Source organism: Plectropomus leopardus, chromosome 12 (assembly GCF_008729295.1).
Source record: "Plectropomus leopardus isolate mb chromosome 12, YSFRI_Pleo_2.0, whole genome shotgun sequence".
Lineage (NCBI taxonomy): Eukaryota > Metazoa > Chordata > Actinopteri > Perciformes > Serranidae > Plectropomus > Plectropomus leopardus.
The window spans coordinates 22,592,363-22,615,900 of record NC_056474.1 but is presented as its reverse complement, the minus strand read 5'-3'; the positions used below and the strand labels follow the sequence as shown (position 1 = coordinate 22,615,900).

The 23,538-nt window shown below is 38.3% G+C and overlaps 2 protein-coding genes across 3 annotated transcripts; both read right to left on the bottom strand.

Annotated features, from left to right (window-relative positions):
- Window positions 1-135: 135 nt before the first annotated feature.
- On the bottom strand, window positions 136-6,166 carry LOC121952027 (CD48 antigen-like). Its single transcript, XM_042498538.1, has 6 exons — window positions 6,060-6,166; window positions 4,636-4,944; window positions 4,255-4,539; window positions 3,606-3,725; window positions 2,882-2,925; window positions 136-1,197 (listed from the first exon to the last, which is right to left on the bottom strand). The coding sequence occupies exons 1-6, from the start codon at window positions 6,115-6,117 to the stop codon at window positions 1,009-1,011; spliced, it is 1,005 nt and encodes a 334-aa protein (XP_042354472.1). The 5' UTR covers window positions 6,118-6,166; the 3' UTR covers window positions 136-1,008.
- An 891-nt stretch (window positions 6,167-7,057) lies between these two features.
- Window positions 7,058-22,009, bottom strand: LOC121952006 (ATP-sensitive inward rectifier potassium channel 10-like). 2 transcript variants are annotated; one of them, XM_042498511.1, is made up of 6 exons: window positions 21,775-22,009; window positions 14,062-14,407; window positions 12,354-12,565; window positions 11,636-11,767; window positions 10,890-11,067; window positions 7,058-9,368 (listed from the first exon to the last, which is right to left on the bottom strand). In XM_042498511.1, the coding sequence occupies exons 2-6, from the start codon at window positions 14,405-14,407 to the stop codon at window positions 8,974-8,976; spliced, it is 1,263 nt and encodes a 420-aa protein (XP_042354445.1). In that variant the 5' UTR covers window positions 21,775-22,009; the 3' UTR covers window positions 7,058-8,973. The 2 variants fall into 2 exon arrangements, with proteins under 2 accessions (XP_042354445.1, XP_042354446.1); XM_042498512.1 differs by lacking the exon at window positions 21,775-22,009 and adding an exon at window positions 19,211-19,275 and having other exon boundaries at window positions 14,062-14,375.
- Between the last annotated feature and the right edge of the window lie 1,529 nt (window positions 22,010-23,538).

The window sequence follows — 23,538 nt, the reverse complement described above, 5'->3', positions numbered from 1 at the left end:
AAAAAAATGATTTCTAAAATATTTTAATCTGATTTGTATAAACTTTGTTCAGATGGTTCATTCTTTTTGGTTGCAATAATATTAGCTGAAGGTTAAGCCACATAGCAAACGTTCATAGTTATCATNTTTAAAAAAATGATTTCTAAAATATTTTAATCTGATTTGTATAAACTTTGTTCAGATGGTTCATTCTTTTTGGTTGCAATAATATTAGCTGAAAGTTAAGCCACATAGCAAACGTTCATAGTTATCATAAACAATAATATAAGTAAAATATACTTCAGATAATACAATAATTCTACAGCACACGACTGCAAATCAACCCACTGATTTGAGACCCTTTAAGTTCCTTTTCCAAATTTTAAATTGTTGCTTGTAAAATAAGGAGGCATCATTTTATGTTCACCATCCTGACACAAAATATTTATCGTTTTGCAGTTACTGCTTCGTCTGAACCTTTTAGATCATGCGAGCTGCGTTTCAAAAGGTGGTTACTGCAGGGAGGTTTCTGTATGTTTTATAATGGGAACACTTCTGTGTTGCATTTTCACTGTAATGTCGGCAAATGTAAACATCTTGACAACTGAAAAGTGACATAAAGGCTCAACTGCCAGTTGTCAAGCTTGAGCTTCCTCCAGGAGTAACTTAATTTTTGTCACTTTTCAACACTGATCTTGAATGTATAAGGAGAATTATTATAAACAATGCTCCAAGATAGTACCTTATCATTTTAAAGAAAGCTGCACACCAGTGCACACGCCTAAGTGTTGTTTCAAATGTTTCCACATTTTTAGGGCCTGTTTACCATATTAATTAGAGTCTTCCTCTGGCTGAGCTGACACAGAACAGAACTTCTGAATGTGTGTGATGGTTAACACTATTTCCTCATTGTTTTACAGTCTTTTCATACCATAGCACATCACAAAAACCTAAACATTAAAAGCCTGCACAACACTTAAATACAAACTGGAAATTGCAGCGGTGCAGTTTATGTTATACAGTTCCTAATTAACTTTTTGAAGACCTGGCTGACTTTTCAACCGTAGCATACACGCTCTCTGGCAGAGTCGTGCCTTTAGTCTCTGTGGATCCCAAAGATCCAGAGTGAGGCCCAACCAAGCAGTATGTGGAGGTTGTAGATTGATCTGAAGTATCAGGTTTCCATCTCCTATCTAGAGTTATTGCTGATGTTCCAACCTAAAAAATAAATCACATACAACATTTTCAGCAAAGGTTGCTAACATTTTTACTTTACATTTTTTAAATGGCGCTATTATACTGTGTTAACATGAAGTGATGTCACAACATCCAACAGCAGCTCAGAATTTCTTCAAAACAACAAAAAGTGTTCATGTTATCAAGAGCAAAATCAGGTCAAAAAAGTACAACACGCTGCAGCTAAAACACACACATGCATGAAGAAAGTGACAACACACTGCACACACTGCATTTTAAAAAAAGCAACTCAAAATTGCATAATTTTTCTTCTGCTGTTTTTTTTCCAGTCTTTTTCCCTGTGTTTATTTCTCACACAACTGTAACATGGTTAGCAAAATCCAAGTGCAGCTTTGCCTCTTCTACTCACAATATTTATGTGTAAGAAAATGCAGAAGTACAAAACCTGAGGCTCAGCAGGAAGTCACATGAAGGTTAGAATAACTCTTTTTTTTTATCAAAATACAGAAGCAAAGGGAGAAGGAAATACACTGCCTGTAAATTATATTGTGGAAGGATTGTCATTTTAAACAATGCCTGTGATTTAATGTATGAAGAGTTTCGAGCAGTGTTGCAGTCAAGACCACCTAAACCAAGACCAAGAGCAAGACCATGAAAAGGTTCAGACCACATTCCCATGAAAACAAACAAACAAACACACACACACACGCACGCACGCACGCACGCACACACACACAAACTACAGACCATCTTTCTATGGCAACACTCCAGCCACAATGCAACTTATACTGAATCTTGCCCAGAGGCATCAAGTACAGGGGCCAATAGCCCGTTCCCTTCTGCTGACCTTGCTTTGGCACACTTGCATGGACCACTACTATCATTGAAGTCAGCCTTGATTGTGATCTAAACGAAACACCTGAAAAGTTTCAGAATTCTTCCTGTCCAAGAACAAGTCAACACTGAGGGAAAATACGGCCAGGTCTGAGACCAAGAAAAAGCAATCTTAAGACCAGTCTCTAGTAATGGTTTGCTGTTAAACATATAGGAACACTGTTTTGGAGTTTGTGTCTCCTTTATTTAAAAAAATAAAGTAAATTGAGTAAAAAGTAAAGTTTGTTTCTAGCAAGTTATCAAAATGATGGAAAATACCATAAAAACAACAACACAAATGCAACATAAAGAAACTGCAATTTGAATGAACTAATTGTAAGACAAGATCTCATTTAACTGAAATTGTATCTGTGATTTAATGTGATTGACTGATTGATTCATGCATTAACTGATTCATTGTTTGAATGATTTTAGAAGCAGGTTTGGATAGATGGATCATGGTGCATCAGGTTCATCGGATCTAAAGCATGCAGCACATGCAAGCAGCACAACCAGCAACAAGTGCATGTGGCAGGTATGACCAAGCAGCAGAAGCTGGGACAGCAGATATATGCAAAGTAATGTAGCAAGCAGTCACAGGTCAATAACAGCAAGCAGATCACCTTGGCAGGAGAATGTATCATAGTGTGTGTATAAGTATAGCCAATAAAAGTAATTGAGGCTCCAGTTTTTTATTTTGAAAACATTTCTTAATATTGTCTATATCTTCAAATCTAGTCTTAATTGAAAATTTCTCAGAATCTGAAACTCTGTTCCTTGGTGTGTCAGACAAATTTGGGAAGGTAACATTAAAAAAAAACTTAAAGCTTACCTGAGGAGCTTCATATACTGTATTTTCAGTGCACTCTGTGTTATCTGCAAAATACATGTTGATTTAATCATTTTGAGAGCTTCACCTTAATTTAATTTATACAGTTTAGACTACTTGAGTTACCGACACATTAAGTCCAGGTAAACTAAGTTTTGGTGTATCTTAATTTCTCCATCTTCACACAGCAGAGCATTTTAAAAATATCAAACCCTAAACTTAAAGGTTCCAAGTGCAGGATTTGACATTTTGTGTTTTTGGCACAACCCCCGGGAGTTGTGTCAAAAAAAAGGTGTTTTGGCGCACAGCAGTGCATGCAAATAAAATTGCAATGTGTCCTGGAAATGTTATGGCTGGACTAAAGCATGTAGACTGCACCAATTTTAGGTAGTCATATTACCTGAATTGATTTTTCTAATATGAAAAATCAATTCAGGTAATATGTTTTACAAAAAAACAACATATAGGGGCTATAGGATATACAACAGTGGCTATGTTAAATTATGATCAGTGGATTCCCATCCCTATTGTATACTTCCCTGTGTGAAGCGTCTAAGTTATTATTAATTGTATAGTTATTGCACTTACATTGCCAATGACACAAGGGGGATTTATAGGTTCGGCATAGGATGAATTATGCTAGAATGCTGAATTCACATGTGCTTTAAACAGATACAATTTGGCCGATTTTTCCTTCTAATTCTGTATTAAAATGTACACAACTTACATTTTCCTTTCTTTCGAAGATAAAAAACTGCTGCAACAATTATGATGGTAAGAAGTAAAAATGCGACGACAACAGGAACCACCACAGTGACAGCAGCATCTTTGTGGTGTCCTATGGGATCTGAAGAAAAGCAAAAACAAGAGCAGGTTAGAAAAGTATTTATGGTCTAAGCCTTGCAACATAAATGAGAATGCCCTACTGTAATATCACATCTTTCCAGCCTGTGCTTTTAATGGACTGAAATTATACATACTTTTTGTAATAGTCCTGATCTATAGTAGATCATTTGTTGTCAGTTGTTTAAGTAAAACAACTGAAAACTACCAAGCCTGCAGCCAAGTACTGCATCAGATAACTGAAATACCACCTGCTACTTAGTTTTACAAGGCCACTCTAATAAAAATTCACTCACATTTTCTAGTTTGGCTTTGTAACCTCCCAAATACTGTATGAGTAATTCAGGCAGCCGATAGATAAGGCTCATGATTTTTGTTGTTGTCACTGCAATATACATTGATTTTCAAGTTGTTGTGTTTACTGTTCAAGAAAATGCTGTTTCACCAAAGCAACTCTTGCTTGAGAAGAAGTTTAATTTAGCTCCAAACTGTAAGCTGTTATCAGCATTTTGAGATTTGTTTTTCAGTCTCACCAGCATGTCGGGAGCAGAAATGTTCGATCATTTTGATGTCCTCTGCCTGGCTGACATGGTTGCTTTGGTTACAGATGATTGAGTCATTAAACAGGTAGACATGGAGAGAAGCACCAGGGGTTGTGACCTTTGATTGCTCTCCTTCCTCGTGACTGCAGGTTTGGCTGACACATCTAAAAGTGCTGTTGATGTGAGAGTCCCGTGCACTGCAGGTCACAGTGAAGTTACAGGAGTCTGAGCTCATAGAAACAGAGCCCCCTTTCAGTTCAACTGGAGACACTGGATCTGAGGTGGAAAAGCAGGTGTGAGGAATTTTTCAAACTCAATAGCAGGAACTATTAATCGGTGTCTCAACAACAAACAGTTTCTTAGCAAACTCACCTTGAACTGTGACATTGTATTGAGCTAGTATTTGGTCACCTGAAAGCCTTAACACTTTTGCAGTATAAACTCCACTGTCTGCATCTTGTAAATTCCTCAGTTTCATGGAGTAATTTGTCACAAAAAACTCACTTCTTCCAGAGTAATTACCAAAGAAAATTGGTTCTTTACCAGGTTGAAATCTTAATGTTTTAACTGTTTTTTTAAAATCCCAGTCAAAAAAAGTAAAGTCCTTGGGAACAGCCTCTATAATATTTAGAAACACATCCCCATTGGTCCTCACATACAGAGGAGTCACAGCAATGGACCCTGTAAAAACAGCAGACAGATTTTGCAATTAGAAAAAATACAAATAATATAAGGTTACTTGGTCACTGCTGAATGTCATTCCATCCCTGCTCTATTTCTAATGCATTTGATTATCAGTTAAATTGCAAGATGCTTATTATGCCTTACCAAAGGTTGGAAAAAGTCTTTAAAAATGCCTTGTATCGGCTTTGTCTCGTTTCTCAGCCTGCCTCAGGATCAATGAGTTAAACAGAAACTAAGCCCTCTGAGATTAAGATTTCACTTGGAGTCTTCATTTTTCTTTCCGATCGGTCTTCTCTGAAAAACAGCGGACTTTCTTTCACCTTGTCCTCTTATTGTTCACTAGCTTAGACAAAGGAAACAGACCATAAGGCAGTAAGTGGCTATTTCCACAGATTGCTTACAGAGGTCCACTATCAAAGGAATAAAGTTAACATGTGCCTCTTGAAATTGCAGTTACACTTCGTCAATATTTCGCTATAATGTGTCAGCATCTCAGACCAACTCCAAAGGTTTTATAAGTTACACTGATTATCTACTATAAAGGTTAAAATATGTTTTAGAATTCTCTGCAGAAATTAAAGGATTTTTCTAAATCTTTTAGTCTTTTTCACATCCACTTCCTCATCAAAATAAAGATACTATTGAAAAGGTCCTGTACAACAGCTGATATTATCATTTTTTGGGGAAAAAAAATAAATAAATAAATAAAAAAAAAATATATATATATATATACCACTGTCTCAGCATTCAGTATTATGGCCTTGTACAAGATCAGGAAATGAAAATGTTAGTTAAATAATAAACTGTATTTTACCTCTCTACACTGAAAATTAATCTCCAGATTAACAATCAGCTTTGTGACCCATGAGTAAGTGGCATATATATATGTATATATATACTCACAAAACTTTTACATTTAAATTTTATAAGCATCACTACTGAAATAACTGACAGAGAGCATATCACTGAGAATGGTATGAATGTCTCAGAATCAACAAAACATTAAGTTTCTTATCTACCATCTATTGATGAAATAGTGCTACACTGCAATGACTTTTAAAACAAACAAAGTCAATCAACTGTGGAAAATATAAATTAAATAAAGCTGTTACCTTCTGCTTTACACAAAAGCTGCATAGAAACGACAACGAGAAGTGCGATGAGCTCCATTCTGCAAAATGTGCCATATCAGGAAGTGATTTGGCTATCTGTGTGCTGCTTACGGCAGGAGGTGGGTTTCTCTAAAGTGACAGTTACAGTTACAGTGACTCTTATCCTGGACTGTGAAAAGTCATCGCTGGAATAAAAGAAATAGTAAAATGTCATCAGAATAAAGTTTTTTGCTGTTGAGCTACGCAAATGACCCCAGAATGTATAGAAAATGGTGCAGCTTGCACCATAGGGTGTGGCCTGTGCCATGCCTCTCATATTTGACAATTAAACACAACATCCATCAGTTTCAGCTACACCTCTGCCACACTGTACACGCCTGTGCAAGACATGAAACAAAATATTGCTTTTGATAACTCAAAAGCAGCTTTATTAAACCATTTTTTAAAAAGAACTTTCTCATTTGATCCTTCCATCTGCACTTAAACACAATCAAAATTCAAAAGCTTAATGTTAATAAAGAAAATATTACATGTACATGCAATTTCCAACATAATCAAATCCATCACACTCATCCTTGCTTCATCATTGTCACACATTTCCATCACAGAATCAATATCAGTAACTTACAGGATTACTTTCACATTCTCAAAACTCACCGATGGTGGTCGTCCTTGTGCTCTTGTCGTCTGGACTGAAAAACAAAATGGGTTCAACAAAATGTTTGTTGTTCATTTGTTAGTAACTTGAAAATCGCAAGGACGTACAGAAGGCTCCTACTTTATACTGTAACATTTTCATTCATGTATGTGATGATTTCAAAACCTCTTCTCAGTCATACAGTACCTATAAAAAGTTTTTTATTGATTTTTATAAATCAATCATGGTCAATATAATTTGGCTTTTTTGACTAAAAAGATTACAAAAAACTATCTTAAATGTCAAAGTGAAAACAGATTTCAACAAAATCATGTCAATTAAACAAAAATATGTATGGTAAAACAAGTGACTCGATAAATACCCACCCCCATCAAGTCAGTATTTAGTAGATGCACCTTTGGCTGCAATCACAGCACTGAGTCTGTGTGGATAGGTTTCAATCAGGCTCGCACATCTGGATTTTTCTTAGCAAAACTGCTCAAGCTCTGTCAGCTTTGACTGGTGAAAAACTCGGGCAACAGTTCTATACAGTTGCTCCCATCTCAGCTGCTGAAGCTTGTAACTCAGAGTGGTCCTAGGTGTCTTGGTGGCATCTCTCACTAGTCTCCTTCTTGCATGGTCACTCAGTTTGTGATGACGGCCTGGTCTGGGCGTGTGTGTTCTTTCGTCTTTGTGGTGAAATGGTAGCCAAAAATACTTATTAACCAGTGGCTGGACCTTCCAAACACAGATGTCTTTACACTTCAATCACTTGAGACACATTCACTGCACTCATGTGATCCCCATTTCACTTATTGTGAGACTACTAGCACGAATTGGCTGAAGGTATTTATGCAGTCACTTATTTTACCTTACATATTTTTGTTTGACATTACAAGTGACATTACTTTGTAGAATTCTGTTTTCACTTTGACATTAAATTGTTTGGGGTTTTTTGGGGTTTTTTTTCTTTGTCAAACAAGCCAAATTCTATTGACCATGATTGATTTATAAAATCAGTAAAAGAGTAAAACATCCAAGGGGGTGAATACATTTTATAGGCAAGGTATCAGTCAGTTTACCATTGAGAATGAATTCCAATTGGCTTTGTAGTGAGGGAGCATCTGTTTTAAAGTTTATTCTAAGTGCTCACAGCTCAAAGATATTCAATGTGTAAGTGATTTTAGTAGTCAAAAAACACATCTTCCTACAGTAAGGTTCCACATATAGGCACCTAATCCTCCTAAGGTGCAAATGTACATTGCATACTTAAATAAAGTGCTAACTTTCTGTCTTGAAACAGCAATAAAAGTCATACATGAAATGCCCACACCATCAAGAGACACAGAGCACCTTGAGCACAATAAACTCAGTCTGAAGTTTGTCTACGCTCCAGTTGTAGTGCTACATAAATTTAACAGAAAGTGCTTAACCTAACATATTAAAGTGCATTGCCATTTACAATGCACATAATTATTATTTTGTTTGTGTGTCTTTAACATGAGGACTTTGTGGTTTTTACAACAGGAAATGTAAAAATATCACCATGAGAGTGCTGCAGAAGAGTTGGGGGTGGGGGTTTTATGAGTTCTATAAGAGATGTTTTAGCATTACTCACCACTGTTTTTGCAGTAAAAGCAAGCAGAGCTGAAACTGCAATATGACTTTTACAAATGTGCAAACTGAATTAACCACATATTTTTAGAGGAAGCATAGGAAGTTCTACTCTGTTTCCTGCCCCCTTATCACACCAACTTCTACCCTTGAATTTAGAAAAAACCCACTCATACTGTCTCGCACAAGCGGGGGAGGACCCAAACCAGACAACTGGGGTTTCCCTCATATCAAATGCTTGTTTAGTTTCGTAAATTGTAAGTGTAAATTTGTTTTTATGTTTATTTCTGTGTGAATAAATAATCCAACCTGTTATATTCTTCATTATGAAAGTGTATAAAGTGTATGTGAGGTACGTGTGCAGTCGCCTCACTCAAATGTAGATAGTAGCTGCAGTTAGGAAGTGTGTTATGTCATCATATGAATACAGTCAAACCAGTGTAGAACATGTGTCATCCCAGCAAACATATGGCTACGACAAACTTGACAAACTCGAAGTTGACCATACAGTTCTCCAGTAGTCCATATTTGGTGCTACTGTGACCTAGATATCTTTCAAAAGTTCGAAACAGTCTAACAACAGTCTCCCGAGCTGTTCTGATAAGAGGTTTCATTCCTTTGCTACTGACATCAAAACGTTCTCTTTTCAACCATTTCATCTGCTCACACGTTGCTGATACGAACACTGAGAGGAGTGTCTCTGACCCGGCCACGCTCCTCCCCTCTCTCCCTGTAACTCTGCTCCAGACGAATCTTCTCTGGATCAGACGACTCAGGCACAGTCCCACCCCCGTTGCTCTGGTACCCATGCTGCGGGCTGGATGGTTTGAAGATAGGCGTGGTCTTGGTCTTGGCCACTTTGTCAAAAAAGGCAAAGTCTGCTACGTATTTGCCTGATGGCGAAAGGGAGACTACAGGAGGGAACTCATAGCCCCAGAGAATCTCATCTGGCAGGTAGGAGGTGCGGACCTGGCAGGTGGCGGAGGTCGGTTCAACTGTGGCACTCATAATTACCATCAGTTCGAAATCCGCCAACTCTGGATCAGTCCAGCCACCACCTGAGGGACGTAAATGGGATGGAAGGATATGGAACATCACAGGGCGAAATAAAGAGTAAAACAAAGGGGCAAAAGATGAAAAGGAAAAATGAGAAATATAAAAAAAAAAAACATTCATAAAAAAATTATAAAACTTAAAATGTACACTGTGGAGTTTTAGTCAACTAATAGTTCTTAAGAGTAATGTGGTTGTGATTTGTGATAGGTAGGTAGAATGATCCTTTCACTGTAACAACATTCATTTCAAAAATAAGGTACAGTATGATCCTGGATGGAAAGACCTCTCAGCTTGCAGCAAGTAAAGATGAAATATAGGCATAAGACTTTGTAAAGCAAGTGGTTCACACCATCTGAGCTCACATTTACCTAAAAAGAGGAAATTTTACTTCTGTTATGCAGTTTGTCATCACACAATTTCTCAGTAATGACCACCTTCTATGTCAGTTTGGTTACTAAGAATCTAAACTTTTTACCCCAAAATGTTGCTGTCCCTAGCAGTAAGCGGGTGTTCAACAGTCCACAGAACTGTGATGACATTAGACTGCTGCATCATCAGGCAGCAGTAAACAAAGAAGTGCAAACACAATGGTGCAAGCAGTGAAAAGAGAAGCACGCAAGCTAAAATGCAGCCCAGCCACCAGAATAAAATGTTGGCATTGTACTTTTCTGCAAACCATGGATATATTACATTTCATACGTGTGACCTAGTTCTGATTACACGCATATGAGTTGAGTTTCTCATCAGGAGGGATGAGAAGTGATAGTGGATGGAAGGACACCCATGCAAGACAGCTGACAGACAGCAGACAGCAGTAGAACTGTTCGGCACCAAAAAAACAGATGTTTTTTTAATTTTACATGTAGAGCTGTATTTTAAGCCCAAAGATGATGTTTCCCTAACCCCCTGACCAAGTGCTTTTTGTGCCTAAACCTAACCACATGTTATCCACAGCACTGTCACAAGGTAAAAAAAATTAAAGTTTCAACATATCTGCTACATATGAAATGTATAAACAGAATATATCTGTGGTTTGCAGAAACATACAGTGCCAACATTTTCTGGCTGGTTGGGTTGTATATGGAAACTCTGCAAACCCAGTACAAAAGTAGTTTTAACACACTATTTATTACCCACAGGTGTTGGTGCTCTCCAATAGCATTCTTAAGCTAGCTTGATAATATGCAGAGGAGTAGGTGAGGGAAGGCCCCCGATGAGAAGGGCTGTTGTCAGGTTCAGGCTGGATTTATGAGTAGCAGCAACGAACCAGACACAACTAAAGATTGAAAACCAATTGCCAGATACAATTCTCTTGTTCTTGTTTTTTGCATTATCCTCCACCCTTGCTGCCAATCTGGGGCTGCAAAAAAGGACAGAGGAGCTGTGTATCTTATTTGTTATATCTCAATAGTTTTCTGAGTGATCGCCCTTAGTGTTTGATGGTCTAGGCATCACTTAAAACATCACAAAGACCTTGTGGTACTACCATCCACCAAGTCTCCCAACCTCACCATCAAACTTACCCTTAGCTGCCCAAGCTCGCAGGGGGCTGTTGTCATCGATGAGGTGGTAGAAAGTGAGGGGCAGGATGAGGAAGGGGCTGTCACTGGATGTGTCCACTTGGAAGGGCACGTTCCTCTGGTCCAAACGAACCGTCTCACCTTCCTTGGTCAGAGACGTCTGGAGCAGTTTTCCAGTCACCTGAATGTGCACAAGTTGTTTTAGCTAAATTCGTTCACAGTGTGGCAAATTTCTCGAACAGAAACAGAATCCAAAAATGATTTATTGCCAAGTAGGTTTTCACTTACAAGGAATTTGCTTAAAAAATAATACATACAATAAGCATTTAAGGAGGAATAAAAAAATAAGAATAATCAAAAGTACTACAACATTTAAGAACTTAAATATAGAACAGAGAAATTTACAACAGAAGTATGGCAGATATACTTCAAACAGTACCATAACGTAACAAATATGTATAATGCAGCTGCTTCGGAACTAGAAAAATGGACAGTTTGCAGAGATGTGCAAAAATATTTCAAAGAAGAGCAAATATGCAATGTGCAGATATAATAGTCCGAGGTGTGCCTTAATGTAACACGTATAGATGGTGTCTGGGGGTGGGTACATTTCAGTGGAGATCCTGGACCTTGTTGATGAGGCCCACTGCAGTTGGAAAGAAACTGTTTCTGCGCATGTGACATCTACACATAACGATTTGTATTTGTACAACAAACAATCTATACTCCCTATCTCCACGCTTACTTACCTGACAGCCGAGCAGAAGACTCTTGCGCATGTTGGCCACCCTGATCATCAGACAGGGTCGGCCCTCGTGAGTTGACACCACAGCATGCTGGCTAAACTTCACTGTCTCACCTCGCTTCTTGGGCCTAGCGACCTATGAAGAGAAATCAGTCCTAGTTTCAGTTTTTTGATCATCTTTGATAAGACCCATGAAATGTTTTAGTGGAGGTGCGCTCTGGGAAACTGGGCTCCCACGAAAAACCACTGTGTAACTGGAACCCTGTGTGCCTCATGGTGAAGCTGGGTGTGCATCGGTGTTATGGTCGGTGTGCTGTGCATGTGTGTGTCAAGTTGAAACTGACATCACAGCAGTGTTGCACGGCATCACTATGACGACCAGCTACACTGAGGCTACTATCTTCTAATGGAAAACGACCGCCAGAAAAGTACCCGATACCAAAGGTGTGTAGAGTAGAGCAGAGTTGGTACCATGTGGAAATGCGCCATCGTGAGTCTTGCACTCAACATAAGGATACATGAATGCACAGTGCAAAAAACTCTATGCACTCGTGTTTTAAAGTAGGAAAGCACACATCTGCTTTTGCTTTAAAAAAACATACATTTTCTTTTAAATTCTTTAACAACTGCTATGACTGAAGATTACATGGATCCATGTATAAAGAAGCTCTCTATTTTCACTGTATCTCACTTTGCAGTGGGATGTTTATTACATTGGCTACCTTGGCCAGGAAGGTACCAGTGATGAAGATCTCCATCAGCATGGTGATAACAAGCTGGACGATGAGGAGGATGATTGCAGCGGGACATTCCTCAGTGATGCAGCGGAAACCATAGCCAATGGTTGTCTGAGTCTCCAGGGAGAAGAGGAAAGCCCCTGTCAGGGTTTGCATCTGCATCACACAGGGTGTGTGGTTTGACGGAGGGTCGAACTCTGGAGGAAAGTGGTTGAGAAGACAACAAAAAGACATTAGAATTATTCCAATGTCTTATGTCAGTATAACAGATTGTGTGTTGTTAGGATTTTTTTCACATCTATACACTTAATGGGGTGTGGGTCATTGTAATATCTCAAAACCTAAATATATCCAGGGTAGAATAAGTCTAAGTGTCTGCCTCGAAAATATGCTACTGATACTACGCTCAACACCATCACGCCAACCATTTAGTCATCACATTCTCACTCATGTTTTTTCAACCATGTTCACACTTTCACTTTTCTTTGGTGTGAAGGATGGTGGCAGTGTTTATTTTACTTTCATATTCAACACTGTCCAAAGTTGCATGAACAAAGGTTTGGAAACAAGTTTTTTTGTGCAACAGGCTAAATGTTTTGACATGTAAAACCTGATAATCTGCCCTTTAAACCTAGGGCATTTATAACATTAAATATTTACAATAAAATAGGAAACAATCTTAGTTTTGTGTTTGTTTGGGCTTTTTTTTGTTTTTTACTTTTTATTTGGTAATTATTTTTCAAGATTTTAACACTTAAACTCTGCTTAATTAGGAATATGTAAGCACGGTTTAATCAGATTTGACTGACAGTGATCAGAATGTCAGTCTGATTGAAATACAGCTGAAACCTTACTGGTAAATGAAGGTATGTGGCATCCCTGTTTTCTAATGGTCTAACAAATTTAAAGCGCCCATTAAGCCAAATTACTAAAAGAACAGAATTTCTGTTTTTTGTTTTTTTAATTTACTCCTTTGCTTTGCCTTTGGTGTTATTTTTTTGAGATATCAATGACATTTTCTTCTTTGACCTTGACATATCAAGCTGACAGTTGGGTGTTGATCAATGTTGGGTCGTTGGTTAGTGTCTGTCAAACTACTTTTTGTGGTATATCCTGCACCATGGGCACAAGTTGGCCCTTGTCTGCCTTTTTTTCAGCCAACCTAAACTGTTTTTTGTACCAGGCTGTCAACATGTTTATTTCTGCTATAAAGCTGTGCATTTTAACATGGGGCCTACAGGGATTTACTCTGTTTTGGAGCCAGCCAAGCGGCTGTTCGATAAACTGCAGTTTTTGACAAAGGCAAGGTGAGGGGATGCAGCATTTGGGCTTTATCAGCACTAATTCTTTGACATCAGTTTGGTGTGTCTGGGATGAAAAGAATTTTGTTTATGCTGCTTAATGCATTAAAAAATAATTTTGAAAACTAAACAGCAATCACAGAAAAAAATGTCCTGGTGATTCAATTTAATGCTTGCAGTAGGTTTTCATTGAAACTTTCTAGAGATTTCTAGATTTCTAAATTTCTAGAGAAAACATAGTTCCTATGAAAAGTGTTTACAGCAAGGTCTGTGAATCATCTAGAGGGACTCCAACATGTTCAAGGAAGACACACTACGTTCCCCGTCAACCGTTAACCTATGACGTGTAAAACCATGACGTGTAAAACCATGACCACCCCCCCAACTCTCACCAAGCAGGTCTCCATGCACCAGTGCCACCAGATACCACAGCACCCCAAACAGGAACCAGGTCCCCGCAAACGTGGCCGTGAACAGGAAGAACTTGTAGCGCCACTGCATGTCCAGAAATGTTGTCCAGAGGTCACGCATGTACAGAGCACTTCGGCCACTGACATGCTCAATGCGCACGTTACTACGGCCATCTTTGGAAAGAACACGCCTCCTCTTCCTCAGGGTTCCGCCCCCACCAGATGCACCACCACCCAATAAGGGTTTTAAAACATCTGTCTGTGTCTGTGAGTGGCACACCTTCTGAGGGGAGGAGCTACGAGAGGAAGGAGGTGTGGCCGATGTCATCTGGTGAATAAAAGAGATGGTGGAGTTATATCATTTCTCTAATTAACTTGTTATCTGGACAGTTTTCAGTGCAAAAAAAAAGGAAAAAATGCATCTGATTCTGAGATGAGACCGGTCAGGGGTCAACAATACTGCTGGCCAATGCTGTTAACAGGCTCATTTGGGATTAGTTTGGGGTGGACTGGAAGATCCTAAATTAAAGCTTTCCAAAAGGTTGAAAGGACTGATAAAAACATCTTTAATTTCTTACAACATTCACACCATCAGAAGCACCTCATGAAGTCTTAACAGTGACTTCCTGTAGCATGCGGGGAAAGCTAGAAACTGCCCGCGACTGTGGGTTTCGGTAACTTCCCCTGCAGCCACCTGCTCTCATTCTCACAGAGAATTCATCTCAAGTGAGCCTTGTAAAACTTAAAACCAAACCTGATTATGATCAAAAAAAGTCAAAACAACAAGTCAGAACAAAACTACAAGGCCTTTCACACCCACGTGTGAAACCCAAGTGTTTTTGCATTTTTTGGCAAATTCTTCCATTGATATTTGACAGAATGGTATTGGGAGTTTCTCTAAAAACTCCAAAAGACATGCTTAAAGAAACTGGATTATAGCAGGTAATTTTCCAGTGAACTTGAAATAGATTTTGCCAAATAATTTCTGTAATCCTTTCCCTGCTGGCACCAGACATCAATATGAAGTCATAAAGATGCTGGACTTTTGCAGCAGACAGACAGTAAATTTTGGTTTGAATGAAAATCCAGTCGGCAATATTTCTAATGTCTAATGAGGTTAGAATGTCACTTTGTGAAGAGGCTAACACTATGAAGCTTTACAGAAGTTTGGTTTTAGTCTTCATACCTTACAACTAAATGTTGTCTACGTCAAGATGACATTGGCATGAGACCATATATCAATGTCTAACGACATTAATGGCCAGCTGGGATGAATTCAATACTAGTGCAACATCCTAAGAGGATGTATAATCATCCAGATTAAGTAAAACTCTACTCTGTGTGTGTGGTTGTCAACCTTTTGGTTCATGTTATGAAATTTTAGGGACTAGAGGAATGCCACCTGGCCTGGTGCTGCGTGAGGTGGACATACTTGTTGTATTGTTGGTTTTGGAAATTTACAAAAAAGGTCCCTTATTACAACAAAGGAGATTAGCTGAGGGGGATTTCAGATGCTGTTCAATTTTTCAAGGCCCTAGGTTTGCCCCAAACCCCAGGAAGCGCACCAGAGTGAAGCAAATTTTACATATTGGCCAAATGTGGAATAACGCCATCGTGGTCCATCACATGACGCTCACAGGCAAACCCCCCACAAAACATTTAATTTCACGATCTAGCTTTAAGCCATCCAGTTTGATAGTATTTGGGAAGTCTAAAAGAGCCGCCAGATTAAATTCTTCAGACCGCCATTCAAGTAAGCAAAGCGCTAAACCTCTCTAGTGAGCAAGCCTCATGGACCCAGTAATGCGGAAGATCTGGGTACTTTCATTCCCCTGAAACAGAGCATTTTGAGCAGCTTTCATAGGAATGAAATTAACTCTGCCTCCGTGCTGTATCCAGATCTTCTTAATATATCAATGGGTTGCCCTCAGAGTAAGGTTAAAGATGCACTAGATGAGTAACACTTGGTACTAAAAGACGGTCTCTTCATGGGAAGATAGTTGCACAACTCGGAGTGTTTCAATTGATTTTGACAACAATTAGAGGAAGAAGATTGGTTACAACATCTTCAGCTGTTTTCTTTGTGGGCCACACAAATATGAAGCAACTGCTTCATGTACAATTCACTGTTTCTTTAGAATATACACCTAATGCTAATAATTGTTCTTCTCTTTTTCACGCATGGTTCTGTACCCAAGTAATTTGTTTATGTAAGTTGGACACTAGAGATATTTATTTGAAAAAGAAAAATAAGGAAAATACTGAGAACTGTAACATGAGGGTTTGATATGCACTGGTTGGATCTCTCTTTTGAGAAGAAACATAATAATTCTCATTGATAACTCTCTTAAGCAGCTCTTTTAGTCTTTTCCATACTTCATCTGCTTCACAACAACACTTTCTCAACTTTCACTAAACTAACCAATCAGAAGCTGGGAAGACTGACAATGAGGTAAATTTGAGGAAAATGGGCAGATTCAGCCAATTACTGTAAGTAATTTCAAAGTCATTTATGAAAGTATTTAAACATGTACATATCTTAACAGTTAACTAAACATAACTTACTAATACAGCTACAGTTGGTCACGTTTATGGAAATAACAGCATCAAATTTGCTGAAACTGTCACTATTTTCTGAGAGATGCACAGCCGTGTGTGTCTGTAAATTGTTGTTAGGTCTCAGTTACAGAATATAGGAAGTGTAAACATACCAAGCTGATATCTTTAAAATCTTTGCTGACATATTTGTGCAGAAGTGGTGTTACAGACAGAAGTTCATTTTTGTTGTACATTTGTGAAATCTACAGCGCTTTCAACAGGACAATCCCCAGTGTTGTCTCAATATAGGAGAAATTAACAGTATTCCCACAATAATATATGTGTTTTTATTACTTTACACTGTGAGATGTTTGCACGAATGTGTGCCCTTTTTCAGAACATTCACATGCAATCCACCCCTGTCACACACAGACAGACAGTTACTGTATCTCCACACATCTGACACACTCACTTACGTCCAACAAATCATGTCGGCCAGTAGGGAGAGGATAACCCACAAGAGAGACCGATAAGGGAGAGGAGAGAGAAAAGAAAGAAGAGTAGAATTAGGATGAAGATGCAGTGCATTATCCCAACAAACCCTCCACACAGAGTCTCATTTGTCAGCTGAGGAGAGAGAGGAAACTTGACTGAATCAGTTAAGGTAAAGAAAATCTTTGTTCGAAATTCGGACGTTTATCTAGATAACTCTTTCTAAGGATTTACCATTGATTCTAAGCAGAAAGGCCTTTGGTGGACAAAGAGTGAACTTCTGACTGGTAACTGGAGATGCTGTTAAGAGTTTGGTAGGAGAAGGGCCAACGTTTGGCTTTCTGGATGCCCTGCTCAGGACGTTTTTTCAGTCTGTCACAGAGGTCCTTTTGCAATCTTTCTCTTTTTGCTCTTGCTTCTTTATTCTTAGGATCCTCACAAGGTCTCTCTGTTTCTCTTTCTCTCACACATAAGTGCAAAACATATAATTCCACCTGAAGTTAACAGTGCATTATATGGCCAAAAAATATCCAGATCCCCTACCATTGGAGCCTGGCTGCAGAGATTTGCTGTCATTCAACCACATAATCATGATGATGAGTTACTAATGGTAATCAGATCCTTCACTTAATGTGCAATCACCAATAGAACAATGTAAAAAAACAAACTCTATTGTAAGCAAAAGTTGTGCATTTAAAATCTTACTTGAAGCAACAGCTGGATGCCATATTTGTTGAAAGAGTCTCTTTATACTGAACACAAAACTAAACTGTGTGGTTGGGGTTAGAGTACACAACAGAGAGGTTAAAATTATGTTCTTCCTCCTCCTCTTCCTACTGTCTCTAATGGCCTTTACTACAATCTACCACCATGCAACAGCAACAACCAATCAGAGCCGAGGATGCTTTTATGCAGCTATCAATCAAGTCAGTCACTGCTTGTGTGCGGTCAAACTGTCAAACTCTGCAGTACTGATCAAATATGAATAAAGATTGTGTTACTGCATTGTCTATTTTTTACCTCAGTGTTTTCAGAAACATATTTAACTGCACTGTTTATTTGTAAAATGAGAAAGTTTGTTATCTGGCTGCCATGTTTGAAACAGTCAACCGAAGTACCAAGCCCCACCCACTGCTGACTTTTTTTAATGCTAACAGTTGAATAAAATATGAACATTTGAGGTGAGAAATATGCAACGCCGTAACAGAATCTTAACTGATATTTGATAGAGGCAGTGAGTGACACAGCTGTTTAAGATATCCCTTTTCTCTGATTGGTTGTTTTTGTTTATGTGTTAAGTCGATTATTAGTTAAGTATTTTCTGTGCAGTTTAGTCCTGTTGTCCAGGGGTTGTAGGATGAATGGGTTCTAGTCTTTGTTTTTATTGTAAAATATCGTACAATTTGATCTCTGTTGTCTTAAAACAATTATTTAAATGAAAGCATCTGATTCTTTGAGAAGTTGATGTCTAATAAGTTACTAACCCCAACCACACAGTTTAGTTTTGTTTTGCTTTTTAACAAAAAGTAAAGATAAATAGGTAAATTTACTTTTAATTGAGATTACTGTCCAATAACAAGGTACATTCGTTTCAGTTCATCCAAAGTTGTTGGACATGTTTGAGGACTGTGCTATGTGCATACTAGTGACATTATTTCACACCAGATGCAAAAGAAAAGGAAAAAAATCTTCATAGGCCTTACTTTGAGCACAGGAATAAAAATATTATTTAGCCTTTTATATTTGGACCAAAAAGACCTTACCCAAACAATGAAATAATCCAAAAGACAGGAGTGTCCATACACTTTTGGCCATATAATGTAAACCAAAATAGCTTCTATGTGGTGCTGATCTTGGATTACATAACCAATCAGCTTTAATTACATCACACTTTTGTGATTATGCAAGGCTGAGCCCCTCGAAAGCTTCATAATTACAATGACACCATTGAAAACTTCAAGCTTTCAACTCTGCATCGCCTTCTCACACAAACTTCAAACGTGCTCACATGTCCCAGAAGGAAAAAAAAACACGAATTCCACTACCAGCATATATCAGATAACTAATAGAGTAAATGGGAGTGAAAATATTTTGGACCAACCTCTCCAGTAGGATGTATTCCATCTCCATGGCAACACGACAACTTTACTGTACTGCCCTGCCTCAGTGAGCCGAATCCAAAAACTGAATCAAAACTTTTTCTTTTGCCAAACAAAGGGGCGCTGAATGTTTTCCTGATCTCCCTCTCTCTCTCTTTTTTTTTTTACTTTCCTCTTTCTCTCTCCTTCCTTCTCTCCCCCCTCTGTGTACACAGGAATGCTTTGTTAGGAGCTGAGATAAAAGAAACAAAAGACACCATTGACAAAAACGACTCTGTGCCCATCCGTGTGTGTGTGTGTGTGTGTGTGTGTGTGTGTGTGTGCGTGTGTGTGTGTGTGTGTGTGTGTTTGTGCAAGTGATTATGTGAGAGTGGGATTGCAATTACATGCACATTTCTGCATATGTGCGAGTGACTGTAAGCGTTCATGTGTGATTTTGTATGCATGTGTGTGCTTGTGAGCACTTATTTGCTAAGGGGTATAGACTATTATATGTGTACTTGTGTGTCTGAGAGATGAGTGAAAGGAAGAACGAGAGAACAGAAGAGAGGAAGGGAGAAAGAAAGAGATCTGTGACAAAAGGCCCTCGTTAGTATTCTGGAGTGAGGAGTAATCCCCCTTCATCTCTCCCCCTCTGTCTCCCCCCACACACACACACACACACTTTTTCTTTCTCTCCCCCCTTGGTTTGTTTGGCTCTTACATTCTTGTTCTCCATCACTTTAACATTGTTGAAGAATTAATAACTCCTCTGTACCCTCCATCTTCTTGTTTCCTCTCTAACTTACAGTTGATGTATCAGATTTCCTCAAAACTTGGTCCTCCTGTAATTTGATGTGAAACAGCCAACATCCAGCTAGCAATTTTTGGTTCTAAAAACATTCTGGGGATGATACAGATGCAACAATGTTTAGTAATATTTTCAGCTGCAAGTTTTCTTTTAGTTCCAGGAATGTTCATCTTAAAGGGCAAGAAAATCTCTATAAACATCATAAACTGTTAAAAAATGTTTGTTTGTTTGTTTGCTTGTTTGTGGGGTTTTTGTTTGTTTTTCATGTTAACATATCACATTACAGTACATTGTCCTTGCGAAAAAGAGTCTGTAATCTCAGGCCTCAATACATATTCTGAAGTTGCTTTTAAAATGTTCTTCCTCTGTTCTCATGTAACATTGTGGGAAACTTTTATAAAAAAAAATAAAACACTCTATGAACTTCCACCTCTAAGCATCATCAAAATATTCTCAGAATGTTGCAGTCATAATGTTACATCTAAGTCAGAATTGATCCTTAAAGGAACATTATTTGACATTATAAACATCCTTAAAACATTATTTGAACATTAGATTAAAATGTTGTCTTTAAAACATTATTGCAACTTGAAGGTAACAATGGCCAGTGTTGTGGGAGAGTTCCCTGCTAGCTGGGCATGCTGATGGCAGAGGGATACTCAAGAATATAACAATCTACTCTGGTAGTGATGGAGATCTAGTGAAGGGTTTTTTTTTCTAAGTTAATACAAACACAAATTCATTCAACAGCAAGGTGCTCTAAATAGAAAACTAAATCAAGAAATAGGGTTCTTAAAGAAGTATAAAACATTTTCTTGATTTAATTTGATTGTAACACTGTAACTCTGCACACAATTGTTGGTGACATACCTAAGCTCTATGAGTTATTCCCAGTGTGCTCCTTCAATGTCTCAGAAATAAAATAAGCTGATGATACTGGTAAATTGAAGAGGTGGCTAAAGTACTTGGGTGGGTAGTTGAGTAGGTTACCAAGGAGGAAGTGGGTATACTGTCCAATATATTCCACTGGCTTTTTGGCTGATAGATCGGTACTCTTTTTCTTCTATTTTAACCAATAATTTTTAAAGTTTTGTTCAATTTTATCTGCTGCATTCACAAAAAAAACTATGTGCTTAAATCATCGCTGATGTGCATCCTTTGAAACTTTGCATCAAACTCTACAGCTGTCTCTGCATCACATAACATGCAAGGATCATGTAAAGGATGGCTTTAAACTTGCTACAGTTTATAGTTCGGCTGTAAATAAAAAGGTTGGTTGGTTCATGGTGATGTAACTTCTGTGAGCCTGAATGATGATTCCTGAAACGCCTTTTGCCAGGCCACCATTGTAAAAAGAAATTTGATCTTAAAAACTTGCTTGCTTGCAAAAGTAATTTATTTATTTTTTTAAATCCCACCAATTTTAAACCTAAAAACTGGCCAAATTAGAAATTCCTTGATTTTAGTAATGAATTTTTGCTTAATAAGTTTCTTTACTATTTTTCTTGTAAAATATAACATATACCAGTGCAGAGAAATGCAATATAAATACATATATAAATTAATAAATAACTCAAATATGTATATGTATATGTATATACTTTACATTTTAAAAAAGATTAATTAATAACAAATCAGAGCTATAAACCTGTACAATATGCATCAAACTTGCTCTAAATGCATAAGACTAATTCTTAATTTCTTAATTCATGAAACAAATTCTATTTTTTTGCCATGTAAATTTCATTATTTATTTTTTATATTAAATCTGCTTACCTTAACAGCTGAGATTGCAATCTAATTGACGTGTTCAGAAAGGAGTTATGAGCCCGGAGCCTCAGCCTTTCGTCCACATGTCTGCTTTGTTGTCATACGCATGCTCACAAGACATACAACTGGGACTATAATTCTTCAGGAAGAGTAACTTCAGCAGCCTGCGTCCTACAAAACACCATTGAGGAGAATTATGGAGACAATCATTGGCTGACTGGGCTTCTGTTTCTGACCCAAAGCCCGGTCTCACTGCTCCCAAATTCTTCCCAAACAGACAGGACTTGGCTTTATAAGAGGCATCTCTCTCTCACTTTTACTCTTTCTCTCTGTCTCTCTCTCCCTCACTCCTGAATTCCTGTTGTGTCCTCCTCACATCTCAGTAATTGCTGTAATAATTGATCGCCACTCCCCCCAGTTTCAATTCAGAATCAGAAAAACAGAGGAGAACGCAAATGCATCATATTGTGGCCTTGAAAAGTGGGCTGAAAGAATTAGGGTTCAAAAACTTTTTTCCCATCATTTTTAGTTACATTTGTTGTTGCATCACTTGCTCACCTCCTGACTAAAACGTCCTAAAATGAGCACAGAAACCCATACACAAATAGATGCACATGTTTGGGGCCTCACATGCACATGCTCCATAAATGCACTCTGGCACACACGCCAACAAACAGCTCTAACAGACCACCCCCTGCAGCACATACACACACAGAAACACACACACAAACACTCTTTTAGGGGGCACCACAGAACCCCCTATTCATAACTTCTGAGGCCAGCGTTTGCTGTTTCCAAGAGCGTCTGTACGGAGCGTCCTGTTAAGCTCAATCACATAAAGAGAGACGTCCGTGAGGTGAATACTGCCCCTTATTCTGCCTCAGGAGAGGGTGACAAAGCATAATTTAATTGAAAGAGGGAGAGGTGGAGGGAATTGATGAGGACCACTGGTCAAATGCGCTGAAGAGTCTGATGCAAAGTTACGAAAAAGGCCTTTTAAAATGGTATTTTGTGGAAATGTTGTGTTTTTTAAGGGATAAGGGTTCTGATTCTTTGAGGTGGGGTTGTATGGGGTACTTATCCAAAGACAGTATATTCAACACGTTTTCCCTCCGCACTCATCACAGTGGTCTGCTGGTCTACTGATCCTTCTGTCAGTTAGTTAGCTTGTGTTATTATGTGACTTTGATCAATCTGAAATAACAAACATCAAAGTGACACAATATCACAAACAAAATGGCAGACCAGCACCTCCAGTGTTCAGCAATTTAACAGATTTTCTCAAAGGAGTCTGGCTTTGAAGAGAGTGATTTAACGGTTTCATTTTCACGCTGGAAATACCTGTCTAATGTTAAAGTAAAACAGTAAAAAAATCACCTAAATATAACGCATAATTAAACTGAAACATTTTTTAGTTGGATAAAATACTTTTTATTTCTGACCCTTCCACAGCAGTAGATTGCTTAGCTTCCATGTCAAACTCCAGCCTGCTTCTCCAAACTCTGGGGGTATGAACTCACATCTACTGTACCTCTAAGTACCTCACACAACCCCACTTCAAAAAATCTGAACTATCCCTTTAAATGGTCATGTACTCTCATACACACCAAAGGATGAGAAGGAAAATATTCTAGCAGCATCCATTTTCTGCTCAAGAGTATCTCAGCAGTGCGGTTGTGTAATAACATGTCAACATGGAGGACTTGTACTCTTGTCAGGGTCATGATCTTCAGCCACTATAATGATGTCAAGTCTACTGAAGATGTCACT

Bases quoted from the DNA above. Each gene is read 5' to 3' on its own strand.
- LOC121952027 (XM_042498538.1), bottom strand. From the start codon at position 6,117: ATGGAGCTCATCGCACTTCTCGTTGTCGTTTCTATGCAGCTTTTGTGT. The intron at 4,945-6,059 runs GTAACAGCTTTA...CTGTTTTTACAG, and splicing joins GCTTTTGTGTAAAGCAGAAG to GGTCCATTGCTGTGACTCCT. The intron at 3,726-4,254 runs GTGAGACTGAAA...GCTTTTCTTCAG, and splicing joins TTTCTGCTCCCGACATGCTG to ATCCCATAGGACACCACAAA.
- LOC121952006 (XM_042498511.1), bottom strand. From the start codon at position 14,407: ATGACATCGGCCACACCTCCTTCCTCTCGTAGCTCCTCCCCTCAGAAG. The intron at 12,566-14,061 runs GTGAGAGTTGGG...ACTTTCCTCCAG, and splicing joins GGTGCATGGAGACCTGCTTG to AGTTCGACCCTCCGTCAAAC. The intron at 9,369-10,889 runs GTAAGTTTGATG...TACGTCCCTCAG, and splicing joins GCGAGCTTGGGCAGCTAAGG to GTGGTGGCTGGACTGATCCA.